Here is a 19,283-nt window from a genome sequence, read left to right on the forward strand (position 1 = left end):
TAAGCCAAAGGTCCCCATATGGGAGGTTCCTTTGATTTAGGCCAGTCCCACTGATGTAGGGGCTGATTGCCATTGATGTAGGAAAGGTGCCTTTGATCTATGCCACCTTCTTCCCATTTCTATAAGAGAGAGTCACCTCTCTCACAATCAATAGAGAACAACATTTTTTGTTACATCTTGTGCTCTCACTCCTCTTCCAAGATGCATCTATTCTATCCCACGTGTTTCTACAAAACATCCTACCATTCTGATCATCTGCCAGTGTATCCCATCAAGACTCCCATCCATCTCAGGGTCACTCTCAGTGAGTGGCTGAAGTAGGCCTCTAGGTCCTACACGGAAGAAGACGGGGTGTGTGCTGCCACGCTGCATCAACATCCTCAAGGGAACACCACTATGGGAAAACTGCCCCAACCATTTGCTGTCTCTTCAAACGTGAAGTCCTTCCCACCAGGACTCAGGACCACTGTCCCATTGTGCCCAACCAATGTGAGTCTGCTGTCCTAGCATACATCCCTCTTGATCTTTGACCTCTGGGTGCCACATAAGGAGCTAGCGCTCAAACTCCTCTCTGCATCTGGGCGGAGCACGGATGAGACCCCCTGACAGTCTTTGCCAAACCTTGTGGAGACTCCTCATCAGGGGGGAGCCCTTCCCTGTAAGAGGGGCCTCTGAGAAGATGCATCTATGTGAAGGCTGCCACTGTCCCCTAGTGCGTGGGGTGTTCCTCAGAAGCCCTCACTGTAAGAGGAGCTTCCAACACACTGTACCTGGGGTGAGGCCACAAACCACCAACTTGCCCAGAAGGGCCCTTCGCATCTCCGGATCAATGACACCCAAGCCTCCTAGTGCCTGCGGCATGATCATCGTCTGCCAAGCTACTCGGGCCCTAGTGTTCCTCGTGCCGTCTGAACCTGCCTAGAGGAGTCCACCATCTGGCGAAGTGTGTCCCCTTCCAGGGTCTCAAGAAGGATCAACTCTGGGAGGGACTCTGGGCTCTCAACCACCAGCCTGATCCTGGGAACTCCATCATCTACTAGAACTGAGGCGGTCGACTCTGGTGGCGGGCACTGTGCCAAATGCCCGACCAATGGGAGGATGACTTGATACTCCTTGGGGAGCCCTGGGAAGCGGAGTGTGACCGTAAAACGTGGAACATGGTGTGTCGTATCCATGTCCTCCAAAGCTTGTCAGATGGCGAAAGAAGAACCTTAATGGCTGTGGGATTCGAGTGTGCTGCCATAGAGCCCCTCTGGCCAGACCAAGGACCACCACCAAGGTTTTTCTTTTGCCTAAACAAGCACAAGTGCTCCCGTTGCAGGGAAAAAGAAGAAAAAGGGGAGGTTGAGGAAGAAGAGCGTCAGAGGGGGAGGTGGAGACGAGGTGAAGGAGGGGGCAAGGATACAAGTGAAAGGAGGACGGCAAGGAGGGCGGAAGGCGGAGGAGGAAGGAGGGTGAGAAGGCGAGGAGGGAGAGAATGAGGGAGGGAGAGGGCAAGAGGGCGGAGAGGAGGTGGGAGAGGGGGGAGCCGGCGGGAGAGAAGAGGAGGATGCGGGGGTGGAAGAGGTAGAGGTGGAGGAGATGGCGGAGGTGGAGGAGATGGAGGCGGAGATGGCAAAGGTGACAGAGGGCGGGGTGACGAGAGGTAGAGGTGACGGGAGCGGGTGGGGCTGGCAAGGGCGTAGCAAGCAGAGGGGGAGGAGAGGCGGGAGCAGAAGGGGCGGACGGAGGGCGAGAAAGCGGGCGCAGAAGGGGGGGTGGGGAGGGCGAGGGAGTGCAGAGGGGGAGCAAAAGGGGCGGACGGGGCGAGGCAACAGGGCAGCCAAGGGTAGGAGATAGTGCCACATGTACAAAAAAAATACAACCAAGTTTCTTATGCATGAACATTAGTACTCTCATTGTCACAGATGTGGATTGATCTCGTATAAAATGGAGCACCATGTGAGGATTCTTGTTCCAAATTTCGTGTTTCAATGTGTGAATTTTGATCCCAATGGAACATTTGGTTTTAAACTGTATGGAGGATCGAGAAGTTGGGCTGCATCTTGGGTTTCCTCTATAATTCCAAGTAACTATCCTACCTCTAGAAATTCAAGCTATGAATGTAAGCTTAAAGTGTGCCAAGTAGTGGGGTAGAAAATTCAAAACGATTCTTGTGTTCATAAGGATTTTACACATACCTTGTATACAAAGACTTGCTTGAACAAATACATCCTAGCTACAAATGGTAGTTGTTGCCTTGTCCTCTTATGAAATAAAAAGTGCACTAGTAAGCTCACGCTACATGAGTAGTTCTAGAATCTAGATGACTTGTAAGCAATGATGCGCTTTGTGGAAGATGTTTCACGGGCTTGCTTGCTTGGTTGCTTGTGGGAGCGCTTCCCAACCGAAATTCCTCTTAGATGGAGCAATTGCTCAACCAATCAAAACCCAAACACTTATGCGGTTCCCATTCATTTGATAAGGCAACTAATCTCTTAGGCGCCTAGGCATTGAAGCAATCAATGGAATCAACTTTTGAGGATGGAGTAAATACAAAAAATCGATACTAAAAGGCAAAGGACAATTATTGATCAATGAAAATGATGATCCAATCTCTCCTAACTCACTTAGAGCCTGAGGGAGAGGGAGAGGGGGTAGCTATCTTTGGAGTAATATCTTGAGGTGGATATGCTAAAACCTCTTTGGGAGGCTCAATGGGGAGGTTATGGTGTAGGAGGATTGTGGAGGAAGCATCCTCTTATGGGGACAAAAAAGAGGGGGTAGTTGAGCTTTCCACAAAATTTGCTACTTTTTTGGTCTTGGCATCGCAGCTATGGTTGTTCCACATCCATCTGGTCCATGGCTTAATCCTTGGCCATTTGTTTATACCTTACTCTTCTACTCTTTAGCCTCGTATGTGCGTTTCTTTTTCCCTTGTACCTTGGTCTAGATCCCATGGGTTGGTTTGAATCGCACTCCCTAACCACGTGATGCTTGGTGGGGTTCACAGTACCGTAGCCTATCCTCCACCACAAGGCTATAAACACAAAGTGGTGGTCGCCAAAGCAAGGACCTATGGGGAGCTTGTAGCTGAGGTGTCCCATCTAGTGGGGAGGGTTTATCCCTTTTTTTGGGTAGAGGGGTGTTTTGTGAAATGAGGGCAAGTTGGCCAAACTCTATGCAATGAATACACTAACGGGTCAAACTTGGCACCTCCACCTTCTCCCTCATCCTGAGGTCTCTAGCAGAAAGTTTGAAGAAAGGGACTCTAGATCCTCAACCACCAGAAGAACCTTCAATACTCCATCATCCATAAGGCCACAACTTTTGAAGTTGGTGGATCCAAGGCAAGTTTAAATGTCCAGCAACGGAGGGAAGGATGTTGCGATACTCCTTGGGTAGGCCTTAGACCAGGAGGACTGAGGAGAGGGAGGGGTGGGGAGCTAGGTGAGTGGTAGAAGAGGCTAGGGGTGACATGGGCAGAAAGGCAAGAAAGGCAGCCAAGCAAGTAGCTGGAAGCCGGAGAATGGGTGCATGAGCCTACATGGAGGGGGGAAAGGATGGGCAGAAGAGGAGCGAGGATAAAGGCCCTGCAGACGGAACAAGAAGACTGAAAAATGTCAGGATGTAGCTAACGAGAGTTAAGCTGTCGTCAGGCAGATGTGCAGCCTTGGAAGACCAATGGATCTAGAAACAGCAGTGCGGCTTCATTTATAGGTTTGTCAAGAGCTTGAAGCTACCTGTGAATTGAGGAAAGGGAGTAGATGTAGTCAAAACTTTTAAAAGCTTGACTCTTAATAATATTAGTAGAGAGATGAAAGGTTAAATCTTAAAGACGATGATGGATAGTGGAGAAGAGTACATCTGTTTTCGTGCAAAGGTCAAAGGCAGTTTCCAATCTAACTTGTCCACAAGGTGTGTGTCCTTTCTTTTCATGTGCATGCAATACTGTAAGTGGCATATGTGGATATGCTTCTATACATAATATGATGTGAGTGATCATCAGTGCATGCAAAATCAAAAGGCCGTCCAAATTTTGCTGTGCATGTCTCGCTGGTTAACGCAAACACTCTGAATGTATGTGGTCTAGTAATACATGGCTTAAGCGGCTTGTCTCAAGAATCTGGAAATTGTACATGTCAGTACTGAGTATGGACATCCTGCATGTTTATGAATGGCATCTGTTAAGTCATGGGAGGCACAAAAGCATCAGAGGATGAACACATCATGCATGTCAAATCCATGAACATACATAAAAGTATCATATCAATTTCTTGCATAGATGCTTCAAATCTAGAATAGCTTAGCCTTGGAAGGTGACCATATTTCACCATCTATGGGAGTGAGGTTTTTCTACTTCAGCTTAGCTCCCCCAATGTTGCTCAGGAGTTGGTGGAGCAAAGCCTAATCTACCTTGGATTCCATCTGGTATTCTTGATCCCTTGGTACCACAGTTTCACAGGGATAACATGGAGACGACACGTGATGTACCAAGTTATCCCATTAAACTTTGCTTTCCGGCCCTCGCCAAGGAGTATAGATCTATTTTTGTCGTCTATCAAAACCCATTTAAGCAGTGTCCTTGAGACCTTGACCAGTGGGGCTTAGGTACTCTAAGATGACAGAACCCGTTTAAGCACTGTCCTTGAGACCTTGACCAGTGGAGCTTAGGTACTCTGACATGCAAACATGTGTGATTCTTGGATGACCATCCAAGAACTGCACATGTTTGCAGTCAAGGAAAGGGATATGTGACCTTGACCTTGCTCCAAGTGCAACAACCCTCATTTGTCACATTTTTTTTCCCCTGAGAGAAAAGTACCTTCTATCAAAACTTCAAAGCAATATGAAAGGCTTAGCTATCCGTGAGGCACTTGTCATGTAGCCTCCCAGCCCACTACATAGGGTACGCTAGAAGTAGGCGCCAACATCCATGGTGGAGGATGGTACGATGACTTCCTGAATCCATGGAAGTGTAAAAGATACTTGTAGGCCTAGCCTCGCAAAAACGCTCCTACCTTGAAGTAGCCTTACTACAACCCTGTATGCCTTGCTCCAAAGTGGCTCATAGGGTGTCATGCCAAATGTAGATGATGTCATGCCATACATTGATGGGGGTATCCGTAGGCCAAAACCAGTTGTCCCCTCGTCATTGCGACCCAAACATTGCAAGCTGTGATATTGGCCAGTCTTTGGCGAGACCTCTAGGTGCCATTGGGAAGGAGATAGTAAATTGTGAATATCTTGACTGATGGCATGTCTCCCTCTGTTAGCTAGGCCACCATGCCCCATGTGAATGCTCACGGATCCTTTGAAATGGAGAAGAAATTAGGCTAGCATAATATGCCCTTGGAAGGTTCCCTATCTCTTTGGAAATGCGCACTTCTCTAGGGTCACCCACGTGATAGGCGGGAATAGGCACTATAACGACAACAAATATTGAGAGCAGTACTAGTTTATGTCGTAAATGGACTCGCACCATTACTCTTGCATCCTTGCAACAATAGAAAAGGAGCATTTGACAGATTTTTCTAAGCCACAAGGTAGCTCCACAAGGAGTGGGGGTTTTCTCCAGTCCCCCTTGCCTATAACAATGGCAAGTCTCTTCTCTCCTCATCTACTCTAGCCAAGGGCAACATGAAGGCCTTCATTGGCCACCAATTGAAAGAAGTAAGGTATATCTCTTGGGCTAGAGGCTAGTCTAGATGATTGAGGGCCTACAAACCCTCTTGGTGCAAACGTGCCCGAGAAAAGGCAGTTTGTCCCTGGTGTTCTTTTGCTTGTATTGGGAGCGAATTTGGACTCCTCTAATTGGCTGTGATCTCCAAAGGGGAAGACTAGATTACTTTTGCCAGTGGAGACCAATTTATATACTGAATAACACCTACAAGATCTTGGCTAAGTTTTTGAGCTAGAAGCTTCGTTCTCTTCTCTTGGTCGTTTTATTATAGTGGTAAGTAATCCTGCCTGTCACGTGGGTGACCTAGAGAAGTGCCCATTTCCAAAGAGATAGGGACTCTTCGAAGAGCATATTATGCTAGCCTAATTCCTCCCCATTTTTAAAGAGAGAGGGGCCCTTCCAAGAGTGTATTATGCTAGCCCATTTCCAAAGAGGCAGGAATACTAGTCTTGATAAGAGAAAGCAAATATGTCAGTATTGGATTTTATTTATTAAAAATTTAAGTTTTTCTCTTCCAAGAGCGTATTATGCTAGCCCATTTCCAAAGAGACAGGCACACTTGTCTTGATAAGAGAAAGCAAGTATCTCAACATTGAACCTCTTTAATTTAAAAAATTAAGTTTTTGTCTAGTAAGTGGTGCGAGTCCATTTATGACATCAACTAGTGCTGCTTTTGATATTTGTTGTCTTTATAGGCAAATTATGCCTGGTTGCTATTGATAATACTGAGAAGCTTGGATAATTGCCAGTTATGCTTGTGTTTGTCTTAATTGGCCATGTTGGATAATTATACAGGTTTTTTGTCAAGCATACATGAAAGTTGATCCTTCTGTACATCCAAAGATGCAGCATCTTTTTGAAACTTGGAAAGGTGTATTTCCTTTAGCTCCATTGCGCCGCATAGAAACCGACTTGCATCTTTCCTCGACACATAGCACTCCATTGACAAGTAATAGTTCAGAAAGGCATGCTGAGTCTCCATCTCGCCAGTCTGGGCACAGCATTCATGTGAATCCGACTTATCTCAAAGCACAGAGACAGCGACTGCAGCAGTCAAGCAAGGTGAGTCTTGTCGAATGCACTTCTGCATGCCACTATGTTTACTTGATTATGTCCAGTCAGTTGTTTTTTGACGCCTGCTTTGCAGGTAAAAACTCATGCTTGTGTCTAGGCGTGTTCCACTCAGTGTATGTCTTTGTAGTCATTCTTTTTGGAAGCAAGGCGCTCCGCATCAATATTTTGCGTGGGTATGTTGATTTACAAAGCTCATTGACAATACAAAGAAAACCAGTGTTTTAGTTTAGAGCTTCTTTAAAATGGGTACTTAATCAATGCTGGTGCAACAAAGCTTGTGTTATTTACTTAATTCTTTTTTAGTGGCTATCTTTCATCACAGAAGGGAATTTTGTGGTGCTAAACCCAGTTGCAGGCTATAATGCTTCTTGTTGCTAGGGTTTTTGTCTCAATCAGATATATATCGGATCTGAGCTTACTAGTTCGGCAAACCTGACTTTCCCCTTGGAATATTAATTTTGATCTGGTCGTGTTATAGATATATCTTGGGCTTGCTATTAATGTTATTCCAACTTTAAGTTTTCTGTGTGTCTGCACAGGAGACATCTCACTATTTTGTTGACAGTGGCCTTATTCTTGCAGGCTGAGGCAATAGTTTCAGAAGGTGATGGGGATGCAAATATATCTGAATTTGCAAGAATTCCTCCAGACAATTCAAGGAGGTGGTCCGATTCTAAGAGGCCTGTTGTATGTTCCCAACCCCTCTTCTCCCTTTGAGAATCTGTCAAACCCCAAAGGTTAGCATAGGCCTTTTTGTTTCAGTCTACCTTTTGTATTCTTAGGTTTCTTTTGTCTTCCCTCATTTACTTAATACGTGCCTTCTGGTACATGCTTTTGGGTCACGTGAGATTTCATCTTTTGTTTTCTTCTCGTTTCTCTATTTTCTTCTACAGTCTCTGAAATGAATATCTTCTCTCATAGCACCAGAGTTCTTGATTCTGGTGTAGAATTCACAAAGAGCATTTAATATGTCTTTTTTCTTGGTATGAGATTGGAAGCAGTATAATCAAATCACTCTGGAAGAAAAGAAACCCAAGCATGCAATCTATAGCCCTTATGTGTCAAGATGAATGATGAATGTGCATTGTATGTGGGATGCATAGATGTCACGTACAAATCTGCCTCTTGTCCCCAGTTAGAGTTGGTTGTGTGAACGTTTGTCACAGGAATAATGAGATGGGCATGCCCACGGGTGAAAACTAGCGCTGACAACCGTAAGTATAGTATGCATATGTCATGGAGCCAATGCTAAGGGATGGTCCTAATGATATCAGAATAGTGGTGGGCAATGCCATGTGGCATAGCTGTACATCTATCAAACTCCTTTAGAGAAAGCAACCATGAAAATCTCAGATTGCCAATGATGATATCTGTTTCTTAATCCCGTATTGCCCACTCAATGTAAGACCTATGTCCCAGCTGAACCCCCTAGTTACTGGTGATCAAATTATGCAACAGAGTAGAAATACAATCTATCCCATCTGGATATTGTATTTATGGATGGTGAAGAGCTGTGGCATCAAAGGTTTGGCCATATCAATCTGGAAATCACATGGCACTCGTTGAGAGAAAATGACCTTAGCAAAATTGAAGTATCTGTGTGGGGCAAATAGCATAGGGACAAGTTTCCTCGGGGTCGTGCAAGGAGGGCGATACTTGAGCTTTATATACAGTCGTCTGTGCAAGATGTTGACACGGTTAAAGGGGAGACCTTATCGTTTCATCATATTCATTAAGAGATTTCAGTAGAGAGGCTTGGATTTACTTCTTATCGCATAAGCATCAAGAACTTGTCAAACACAAAGGATTGAAGCCAATGGTCAAGGTTTAGATATAAGGAGTGAAAACCCTCTGGTTAGACAGATTTGGAGGTTATGCTTCATAGACTTTTGATGACTGCTGCGCACCAAAAGGGAATCAAATTCAGCTTCATTTACTGGTGTGGTGGGCAGAGGCATACAGTACAGTAGCATGCATCTTGAACAGATGCCGCCTAATGGTGGGATGTATGAAGTGGCATGCACTCATAGAAAACCCATGTTCCTTTTTTGAGAGTTTTTGGATGCAAGCTTATCCCCATGCTCTTCTAAAAAAGAGGTACAACTGGAAAGCTATATCAAAAAGCAAATAAATTGTATTTTTCCTGGCTATGACAAACATGCAAAAGCTTACAGGTTGTACAATGGGGTAATGAGGCTAAGCTGAAAACTTTAAAGGGTTGATTCATAGAGAAAAGCGCACGGACGATCTTGTGTGAATGGTTTGCGATCAGATATGGAAGGAAAAGAGGAGGGGAAAATCCCAAGTGATCATAAAGAAACAGAAATGGTTATTGCGGATGCCAAAAGGTGTGAATGCAAATGATACATCTGAGTCAAGTCAAGCAAAGATTACACCTCATTGGACTGAACAAATAACCTGAAAGGTTGCTTGCATTGATTACAACTAGCGTTGGATCAATTTCAATAACTAGAGTGGGCGATCTTCTTTACTGCAGGTAAGAGCACCAATAGATTTAAACTGGCTTATTAAGTAGAGGAAATTCTAGAATTTTTTGAAGCTTTGAGTCCTGAAAACACCTCATGCATGGATGAAGCTATAAGATTCTCTTTGGTTTGTATGTTTCAAGTCTTCCTTCAGTTGTCTTGTGAAAGAATCTATAGTACTCTTTTCTTCTAGTTGTCTTTAAATGCTCTTCCGCTTTTGTCCTTGCTAGACTAGTCCTGAATGTGTCAGTTTCAGACTTATTTATCTGAGGTGAAATGCATGCGTGCATTCACTCATGCATGTTTGTGTGCTTGTGGATGTGTATACATCTGTATGTCTAGATATTTACATGTACATCTGCATGCGCATAGACATGTGGCACATGTCCGCATTCGCGGGTGCACCCGAGAGAGTGCACGTACTGAGCTAGATATTATTGTTAATCAAAGCATGGTGAGGTGCAACTCGATGTCATCTTGTTAATCAATGCCCCAACCTTTTAAGCATATGTATGTAGAAGAGACTTCACCGTTACATTTCTCTAGCCTTCATCATGACCCCATCTGCGCTTCAACGTTAAGAGCGTCTGCAGGTTTGTAATAATTTTGGTAGTCGATAAAATTCATGGGTGTCGTGGAAGTCTGTACTATGCATGGGGTCAATTGTTTCAACCATATGGCCATAATGTGAAAAGTTGCACCTGACGAAGGCGTAACGAGCTCCCTTCTGTCATTTCATGCTCTCCCGGGCTTAAGCACTTGTATGCAAGAAAGAATGCTGACTAGTTCGTATCAACCGTTCCCTTAAGCACTACTCCCTTTATGAAATAGTGCATTTCATTGCCAAAACTTTTATGGAAACTCAATGTAAATACGTTTTCTCTCGTGTATGAGAGTATGTGGATTTGTGTGCTATGTGGGAGCTCATGTTTATGATTTGCATCTACTCTTGGGTTCTCATAAAGCGGATAGTCCCTCCTATGCATGATGGAGATGATGGTGTGTAACCTTAGGGTTTATCATGACGTTTTGCACCTTTTTTTGATGACTTTTATTCAACAAGTTTCATAGGCATGTGTATAGAAGATGCAGCGCATACGTCTTTTCTTGTAATTTTGTATTATTGTTTTTCAACTCCCACGGCAAGATGGAGAAGCAAGTTATTTGTAGGGATGACATATTTTTATCAAAGGAGACACTGCACATCTAGAGTGGGATACCAGGGGATAGTGCCAATGACCATCAAAAGGAGAGAGAAATATTTGGACCTTAAAAAGAGACACCAGTTTTCAATAAAGGAAAGCTTTACAGCATAGGAAGGCCAACTTGCATGAAGGAGGGTCAAATTCTTTACGTAACAATATGGAGAATTTCATAGGGAATCTAAGACAGGAGAATGAATCATATCTTTTTAATTCTGCAGATATTTTCAACCAGGAATCTTGTTCATTATTACTAATATTTATTGATCTGTTCAGATTACTGACTGTATGGAATTTGCAATATAACTGACTTAAAGTTACTGCCTATTGTCTAAACAGCTTCCTACACAGACCGAGAGAGATGGTGTTGGTGGCGAAACTGGAGATGGACAAAATGCTTCAGTTTATGTTTCAGATTATGATTATGTTTGTACAGATCTAGCTCAAGTAGGTGGTGAGAAGCTTGGAGGTAAGGAGCCTTGGGAGAAACTTTGGCTTAGGGAAGATAATCTGCAAAGATCATCAAAGAATGGATTGGGGCTCCTTTTTGCTCAGGAAAATCCGTGTGAAGAAAGGAAACCATCGCCTAGAACTCTTGTAGATGCTTATGGTAATGTACGAGGTCCACAAGCCCCAACAAATGGCCTGCTGAATATACAGTCCTTTCACAGACCTCTGCAAAGAAAATGGCAGATTTCTGAGGAGGAAGAATATGATTGGGAAGACAAGATTCCGAGCCTAATGGACCATGCACGGGACAGGAAGACACTGAAGAAGGATGATTGGTATCTAGGGGAGGCCAGTAAGGACCTCCATATTGGTGGATTACAGAGAGCGGAAGCTATGAGTTGGAATCCAGTCCTTCCTCATCTTTCTGGTTGGCATCATAAGGTGTCTTTACATTCAACAGACTGGCCCATTCATATAAAAAACAGAGTTCCTTTTCAAAGGGTATGTTGCTTTACTTGGTTCACTCTTAAATTTCGTTCCATTGGGCTGCTATGCATTTTATGTCTCTCTCCTTTTACAGATTTGTCTAGTTACCATTTTATGTTTTTGCAATGGCTTGGTCTTTTGTAGTACATGTAGATGATAGGGTACTGGAGTTGCTACGAAGATAGTTAGATATGTTTACCTTTCTTTGAGTGCCTTAAAAGCAATGGGTCCCTACTTCTCTCAACAGGAGCTGCAGGAAAAGATTCCTGGTTCAGGTCTGCAGCAGCAAAAGATTGGGCTTGGGGCTGTGGCAAATTCAGCTTTGGAGGATCAAGTGCTAGGTTTGAATTCTTGCTCTCTGTCCAATCAGTAGTCACTGGATTTCATACTCAACATTTGAGCCCTGTCTCATATCTGCAGCTAAAATCCTTCTCATCTCCTCCACAAAACATCACTGTAGGTGCTGGCTCTTTGAACATGCTATCAGATTTGGGACGTCTCTCCGCAAATTCTGCTGTTTCAACTGGGAGGGGACATTCGTTTGCACTCCGTGCGACATCAATGAGACCTCCCATGGGCTCTTCATTAGGTGGTGGGCTTTCGAGTTTGGCAGCTATTGGACCATCATTGAGCTCAACTTCTCAACATAAAGAACATCCTCAAAGGCCCTCATCTCCTCAAGCAGTCGTGATGCAGCCTCTACTACAAGTACCGACCCATCCCCCCAAGAGAATTTTCCATCCATTGCAGCATCAGCAGCAGTCACAAGCTGCTAAGTTCATATCTCATAAAGGGCGGAGTCATGGAATGCATCAACCTCAATCATTTGAGCAGTGTTTATCTTTGAATTCTACGTTGCAGCAGCCTCGCATGATGCATGAACATTTTCAGGAGCTTTCCTCTGTGCAACCACCTGAGCAGAAGCCACCACAATCTTTTGATACTTTCAAGGCACCACCAGTACGACCATTGCAACTGGATTCAGAGAATCCCTTACCACCTGAAGATTCATCTCATATGGTGTCAGTGCCTCCTCAGCGTCCAACACAGCTACTGCACTCTTTGCAGGAATTCCAGCAACACTTACCTTCATTCATAGGTTTGTCAGAACACCATGGTCTGGCATCTCAACCTCAACAAATTCTTGCTTCTACAAACGTGCAATTTGTTCAATCCACCCCATCCTCACAACAATGGCAACAACGATCGCAGCCTCTATCTCAGCCTCAGCAATCAACACAAACAAATAAGCCTTTTACTGTTGGGGCACAATCATCAGATCCACTGACAACCTGTAGTGCACCACCATCAGAGTCTGGAGGGCAGGTTCAGACTCCTGGTAATCTATTGGAAGCCTTTTTACAGAGTGGCATTATGCCTCCCTCTCAAGCTTCTCAGATGCTGTCTGAGCATCATTTGCCGCTTCAAGTCCCTAGTGATTCAAAATTGCAAGCTTCCTTTCATATCCAGCCACCTGCTCTGTTTTCTGAAGTTTTAGAACCATCCCTGTTATCACAAGGTGCCATATCAGACTCACTTGTTACATGTCAGCCGACTACTCGAAGTTCTGTTTCAGTCACCGTACCTCAACAGCTGTTTCAACCTCCTCTCCCTCCTGGACCTCCACCTGCGTCCTCTCTACTAAGCTTTGAATCCCAACAGCCTGTGTCTGGGGGGATTTCACCACAGCCAACGAGCAATCTCTCATCTTTTCTGTCCTCTCTCATGGCACAAGGAGTAATTTCTGCTGTCATCCCTACTTTGTCAACTTTACCAAACTCGAAAGAAATGTCACACTTGTCCATTTTAACTTTCAATAATTCCAACTCTGCTGCAATCGCAACCACCCCTGCTCCTGTAGATACAGCAGTTTCAACCACCTCTTTGGCTCTGCAAGTGCGTGAAATTTCCAGGCTTGTAGATTTTCCTGCAAGGAGTCCTGCACAGGATCCTGATTTTAGGCAGGATGTTTTGAAAGAACGTGATGAAGCTATTCTGAATGCACTTTACTTAGATCGTCCTCAGCAGTGCAGAGCATGTGGGCTACGATTCAAGGCACAGAAAGATTTAATTAAGCACATGGACTGGCATGCTGCTAGAAATCGAGTGCAGAAAGCATCCAAAATAATATTCAGAAAGTGGTTTGTAAGTATGGAGAAATGGATTAAGGAGGTGGGTAGGTCTCCCGCCCATGTTGCACCTTTTCTGTATGTGGAGGATGTGCTCACAGAATCAAGTGAGCATGAAAGGTTAAAAGTTCCTGCAGATGAGAATCAAAGTGCATGTTCATTGTGTGGAGAGCCCTTTGAAGACTTCTATTGTGTTGACACAGAGGAGTGGATGTACAAGGGTGCCGTGTATCTAAATGCTACCCCTGGCATGGTAATGGAAAGTAAAGATAATTTTATTTTGGGGCCCATAGTACATGCAAAATGTCGGTCAAAACCTACTGAAGATATGGTTGAAGATCATGAAATGGTAAGTTTGTTCTTTGGTTTCTGTCTTTGAATTTGTCAATCGTGTGAAACACAGTTTCATTGACCAAGATGATTTGGAATTGAAGGCTAAGTCCATCTAAACTCAGACGTGGTATAAACATAGGTATGTCCAGAGCTTTTGGCGTCTGACATTGCCAAGATTGACAATGTACGTGGTGGAGACACTATGGTACCCTCTGTAGCTGATGGATCTGATGCCTTTGAACTTAAGGTGCATTCTCAGCTCCAAAGCTTGAAGGAAATGTTTGAAAACTACGCTCTGCATTGAGATGCCACCAGAGGGAAATTTGCAAGGCAAGTTGAGGAGTATTAATTAAAAGCCTCTAAAAACTTTATTATTGCGCCGGCTAAGTTGTCTCAGGAAACTTTGTAGGAAGTGACCCTGATTTTTGAAGTTTATTGCCAGGCGCTGGCTGGCTTATCTGTCACAAATGATTCTTCAGTATAGTATGTAAAGAGGCCTTTGTTGATCATTCTTTTTGGTTTTTTGATCAGTCTATTGTAGAGATGACCCTGATTCCATCCTTTACTTTTTCTTAGTTTGTTGAAACATGTGACTTCCAATGCTTTTAATTGAAACCATACAGTCTTCACAAGCAGTTGTAGCTTGAATGAAGAGAATGTGGACTAGTGTTTGATTAGCCTTCTCCTTTAGTGCTAGCCTTTGTCACTGCTGAGTCTGCCCTTCACTTCCGGAGTGCTGACAGAAATTCCGTATTAGTACCTTTGTATAAATGGATGCTCAAGTATGTGTGGGTGAGAGCATATGTTTATACGATGATCTACAGCCACTGTTGGGCCCTGATGATGTCAATGGGTACTATGTGTGATGTAGTTTATGGTTTTCAATCTTATGAGTGACTATCGTGAGACTTTTATTGCACTATGTGTTGTTTTTTTAGAGGATGAGTTTGGGCAGGTTCCTGGATTCATCTAGATATAAGCTTTTAATAGCTGTGATGAGTATATCTATGGTGTCCAATTTCTAAGTATTGAAGGGTGGACGTTTTCCAAAATAAACATTTTCCCCTTGTAAAACGTTTCAGGAGTCTCTGTTAAGAATGCGTGGTTTGCATTTGTGATTCTTTTGTTGGCTCTCTTGAAACTGTGGACGTTTCCTGGCTAGCTGACTACAACTCTCTTATTTTGCATATCTGGGAATGTACCTATTTGTTTGACTCATATCCTGTACGCTGATGCAATCTGAGGCTAAGGAGAAATCGAGCATAATTTTTTACCACGTGCACATTGCAACATGCTAGCGTGGGACCTCTGCTTCTAGCGTCAATAGTTTTCCCTTCTTGGCTATGCCCTTTGTGTGAGTGCTTCAAAATCCATACTTGCTTTACAAGAGTAGCCCATGCTTGTCTGCATTTTATCTGTCGACATACGTATTTGCAGGATTCAAATAATCAATTGAAATCTGTTTTGGAAAAGCATGTGTATTTGCCATGATTGATGTGACACGATGAAAGATTCCTCATGTACTTGGGTTTAGAAATACAAATGCACGCACTCCCTATACAAAGACTCATTTGAGACAGAGGATCATCTCAGACCCACAGGAGCAAATTTATTACTTGTAGCAAGACATCAGAGAGCTCACGTTTCAACTTGCAACCCTTGGGAGGAAAGTGCAAAGTAATGGAAAGAAGGGAAATATTGCAAAAGTTGTACACAAATGTAATGCATCTCCACCAGCATTGATACTTGTCTCCATGGTTTAGGATATGATTACCAACCAAGTCAGCTAAGTGAAGCAGGAAATGGTTGCTCACGCTAGCAACAAAGTCAATAGGCGGATATTTATGTGAATGTAAAAGAGCAGAAAGCTAGAGCACACAATAAAACGATTTTACGCATTGAGGGATTGAAAGAGAGTTGCCTTCATGATGACGAGGAGAAAGATATAGATGACATAATCATGTGTCTTTTGAAGCAAGTCAATGGGACGAAAATGATATATGCAATATCAATCAAAATGGCACACAAGTAGATGTCTACTTCATCGGGAGGGTAGCAAGAGTTAAGATTGTTAGACAAAAACATAAGCTTAAGGGTACAAAGATTTGGATGTTTAAGGAGCTCACTACCTTGAGCTCAAACAAAGAATCTATGAACTCATGAAAGAAAAGAAAGCACACAAAACAAGTGAATGGGTAGTTTATCGAGATGGGCAAACTAAAAGACTCTTAGTCTTAAGAATAATGTTACAAAGGCTACCTTATGGTGCTATCAAAATGTAGTTATGCCCAATATAACTCGGGAGGAGATGAGCCTTGTGCACTCCACCAATTCTTTGGTTATCCAGATGTAGTCAGTCACTTTTTGGTTTTGTACTTTGTCTCATAGACTCGTGAGGTCTCTCGTAGACGTTAATAGATCTCTCTCTCTCTCTCTCTCTCTCTCTCTCTCTCTCTCTCTCTCTCTGTTCTCTTGGTCTCATTCCCGCGTCTCCATACGGTTCTATCCACATTACACCAACTCGGGTTTTAGTAGATGCTCATTTCCCTTAAGTCAAGCATTGGTAGGATGTTAGACATGCCAAGGAATGTAAGAGAGGGCACCTTGGTGAGCATACTCACCAGTCTAAGCACATGATTGTTCGTCAACCAAGGAGCAAGAAAAAGACCTTCAATAGGTAGAGAAACAATTGGGAGCTAATGTTGAACCCTTTGAACAAAGGGATACAATAAAGCAAACTAACGAATGAAAGGCTTCAATGGGGTAGAGGTCTCAGTAAGGTGAATGTGGCGCAAGTTGAGCCATTTGCTAATGTGCACGTCATTTGGAACGAACTGAAGTGAGGAACCGAACCACAAAGAAAGCAGTCGAGCTAAATGTTGGACAATGTCAACAAGAAGTTTGGCACAAGCCTTGGGAGCATCTACCTCCTATCATGAAGAGCATGTGTCATTAATGTGAATGCTTAGTATGGAAAGTTTTTGAGCCTTGAGAGGAGGGAGTATCTAAGAAAGAGTAACTAAGAATGTAGTAGGGGCTTGGCTATTGGTGTCAATAGGGAGCTCAGTTATTGTGGTAGAAAATGTAAATGTCAGTTAACCTTAATAAGTTATTAGAATTAATGTTTGCCACAAATTTTCTTGAATTGAGCTTGAAATGAGTTTATGATATTTATTGCTGGAGATTCCATGATCTTCATATGCCTTGATGCTACGTTTCTTCAATTGATGATACTTGTCTAATTTTGCCAATTTATCATGAAGCTTCTCCCTTTGAGTAATACTTTGAAAATTTGGCCAAGAACATTTAAAATCATAGTAGAAAGGTTGCATTTGATTAGCTAAACCTATTGGTGAAGACCACATCAGATTCTAATACAATTTGGTCAATGTATGATCAATTTAGGTGCAAAAAGTGCATGAAATTGTTGCTTGATTTGATCATTGAAATGATGTCTAAATAATGGCAAAATATGCGGAAAATTGTGCAAAACATAAGATTTTGCTATGTGAAATTTGGACTCTGACTAGGTCCAATTTGGACTTCGATTGAATGAAATATGCTCCTTCAAATTTAAGGTGGTGAAATTAGGTCTTTTGAGGAGTCTTTGAATATTTCTTTGTGTGGCAACTTAACAATTGATTGTAATGAACCTTACTGTGGTTAGGTTGACCTTGGTTACTTTAACGAAGATGATTAGGTAGGTGGTGTAGCGTGCAAACATTTGTTGATGACATGGATTACGTGAAGCTTCCCCTTGGCACTCATTGATGGGTTGTTGCAACTTCCACCTCGTTCATGTCCTTGGTGCTCATGGTCGCTCGGGGTCAACATCTCGCCTCAATTCAATATTTGATTGAGTCCTCGTGGTCGAAAACACAGAGAAGGATCAGGTCAAAGGCTTGCAGACACTTGGCAGGCTTCAATATTGGGAGGTCAAATAGGGTGCCTACAGTGGAGGATGCTTGAGTGCTACCAAAATTTGCTTGCATTTTGTGGCCAAATGGTGTCATCGAAGTGTGTTGGTGGTCGTGAAAGCTCGATGGTGTGGAGTAGAGGATGCCCTAGGTACCTTGTCAAGGTATCGCTGAACATTTGGTGCGATCTAGTTTTGTCATTGAAACAAAGCATTGATGCTGACTAGGAATTCCTCAAGATGATAGAGGCACCATTCTTCCATCCATTTCTCAATAACGTACACGGCATTAGATCCATGATGTTGAGATGAGAATTGTACTTGAAGTGCTTGTGTGCTATTGCATTTCTATCCATTTGATAATGGTGCTTCAACAGACTTCGAAGAGATAGTGCCACGTTGATGTAATGCTAATGGCTAGGAGATGCTCAAGATAGAAGATGAGGCAGGCAAAGTACATAGGTAGGGTGTTGATGGTGAGATTAGTTAGAACCACGACCGGTTCCATAATGATCCGCCACTCATCGATATAGTGGTCCAGGTCTCTCTTGCTTGGACCTTGGCCTTGACCACCAAATCAAATTCATGGTTCATCCGGTCATACAAAGTTCAAACTGACCTCAGTTGGAAGGTAATCTAAGAAGATCACTCGAGCTGGTTAGAGAGTATGATCTTCATTGGATTTCATGTATCCCAGATCAACAAAATACTTGTCAATTCTATTGTACCAACTTTTGGGTGCTTGCTTTAAGCCGTAGAGACTTTTCTTGAGATGGCAAACCTTATTCTCCTTTCCTGGTTCAACATAACCTGCCGGTTGTTGCATGTAGACTTCCTCGTCTAGATAACCATTGAGGAGTGCATTCTTGACATCGAGCTGATACACATTCCATTTGCTGAGTGTCGCTAGTGATATCAAGAACCGTATGGAATCCATCTTTGCTACTAGAGCATAAGTCTCATCATAATCTTGACCATATTGCTATGCAAATCCTTTTGCAACTAATTTGGCTTTGTATGTTTGAATACTGCCATTTGGATTGTATACCCATTTGTTTGCTATGGCCTTCTTTCTTGGTGGAAGGTCGCATAATTCCCAAGTATTATTCTTATAAAAAGCATTCATTTCTTCATTAGTTTGCCATTCTGGCTTGTCTACTGTGTCTTCGAAGTACACTGGCTCTTCTGTAGCCATGATGGTAGTCATAAGAGCATAGTTGGTGGTTTCCACCTAAATTGCTTTGCCTTTCTGAGCATATATCAATCTAGCTAGTGGTTTGCTTTCCCTAGTAGATCGTTTGAGCTGCTATGGCTCTTCTTGGGGTGTTGCTGGCAATTCTTGCTCTTCTTCATCAACCTATTCTGTAAATGACTGTGAAGTCAATGCTTCTATCTCATGTGTAGGTGAGGTTTTCCATTCTGATTCCTCATCAAAGATTACATCTTTGGAGATAATGACCTTGCAGTTGATGGGATCGTACAACTTGTATGCTTTGCTTTCTTCACGTGTTCAATGGGATAAGATGTAGGTGGTATCCCTACAGA

The 19,283-nt window shown here is 43.1% G+C and overlaps 1 protein-coding gene across 1 annotated transcript in view; it reads left to right on the plus strand.

Annotated features, from left to right (window-relative positions):
• LOC147892729 (polyadenylation and cleavage factor homolog 4-like) overlaps nucleotides 1-14,595 on the plus strand; it is a 58,205-nt gene extending 43,610 nt beyond the window's left edge. Inside the window, exons 3-8 of the mRNA XM_087387525.1 lie at nucleotides 6,458-6,724; nucleotides 7,319-7,423; nucleotides 10,764-11,375; nucleotides 11,608-11,701; nucleotides 11,821-13,838; nucleotides 13,962-14,595. Coding sequence (XP_087243651.1) covers nucleotides 6,458-6,724; nucleotides 7,319-7,423; nucleotides 10,764-11,375; nucleotides 11,608-11,701; nucleotides 11,821-13,838; nucleotides 13,962-14,126 — 3,261 coding nt within the window. The 3' untranslated portion in view covers nucleotides 14,127-14,595. The remainder of the gene's footprint in view (nucleotides 1-6,457; nucleotides 6,725-7,318; nucleotides 7,424-10,763; nucleotides 11,376-11,607; nucleotides 11,702-11,820; nucleotides 13,839-13,961) is intronic.
• The last annotated feature ends 4,688 nt before the right edge of the window (nucleotides 14,596-19,283 follow it).

Source organism: Dipteris shenzhenensis, chromosome 16 (genome assembly GCF_047967505.1).
Source record: "Dipteris shenzhenensis isolate YYH24624 ecotype China chromosome 16, Dip_SZ_1.0, whole genome shotgun sequence".
NCBI lineage: Eukaryota > Viridiplantae > Streptophyta > Polypodiopsida > Gleicheniales > Dipteridaceae > Dipteris > Dipteris shenzhenensis.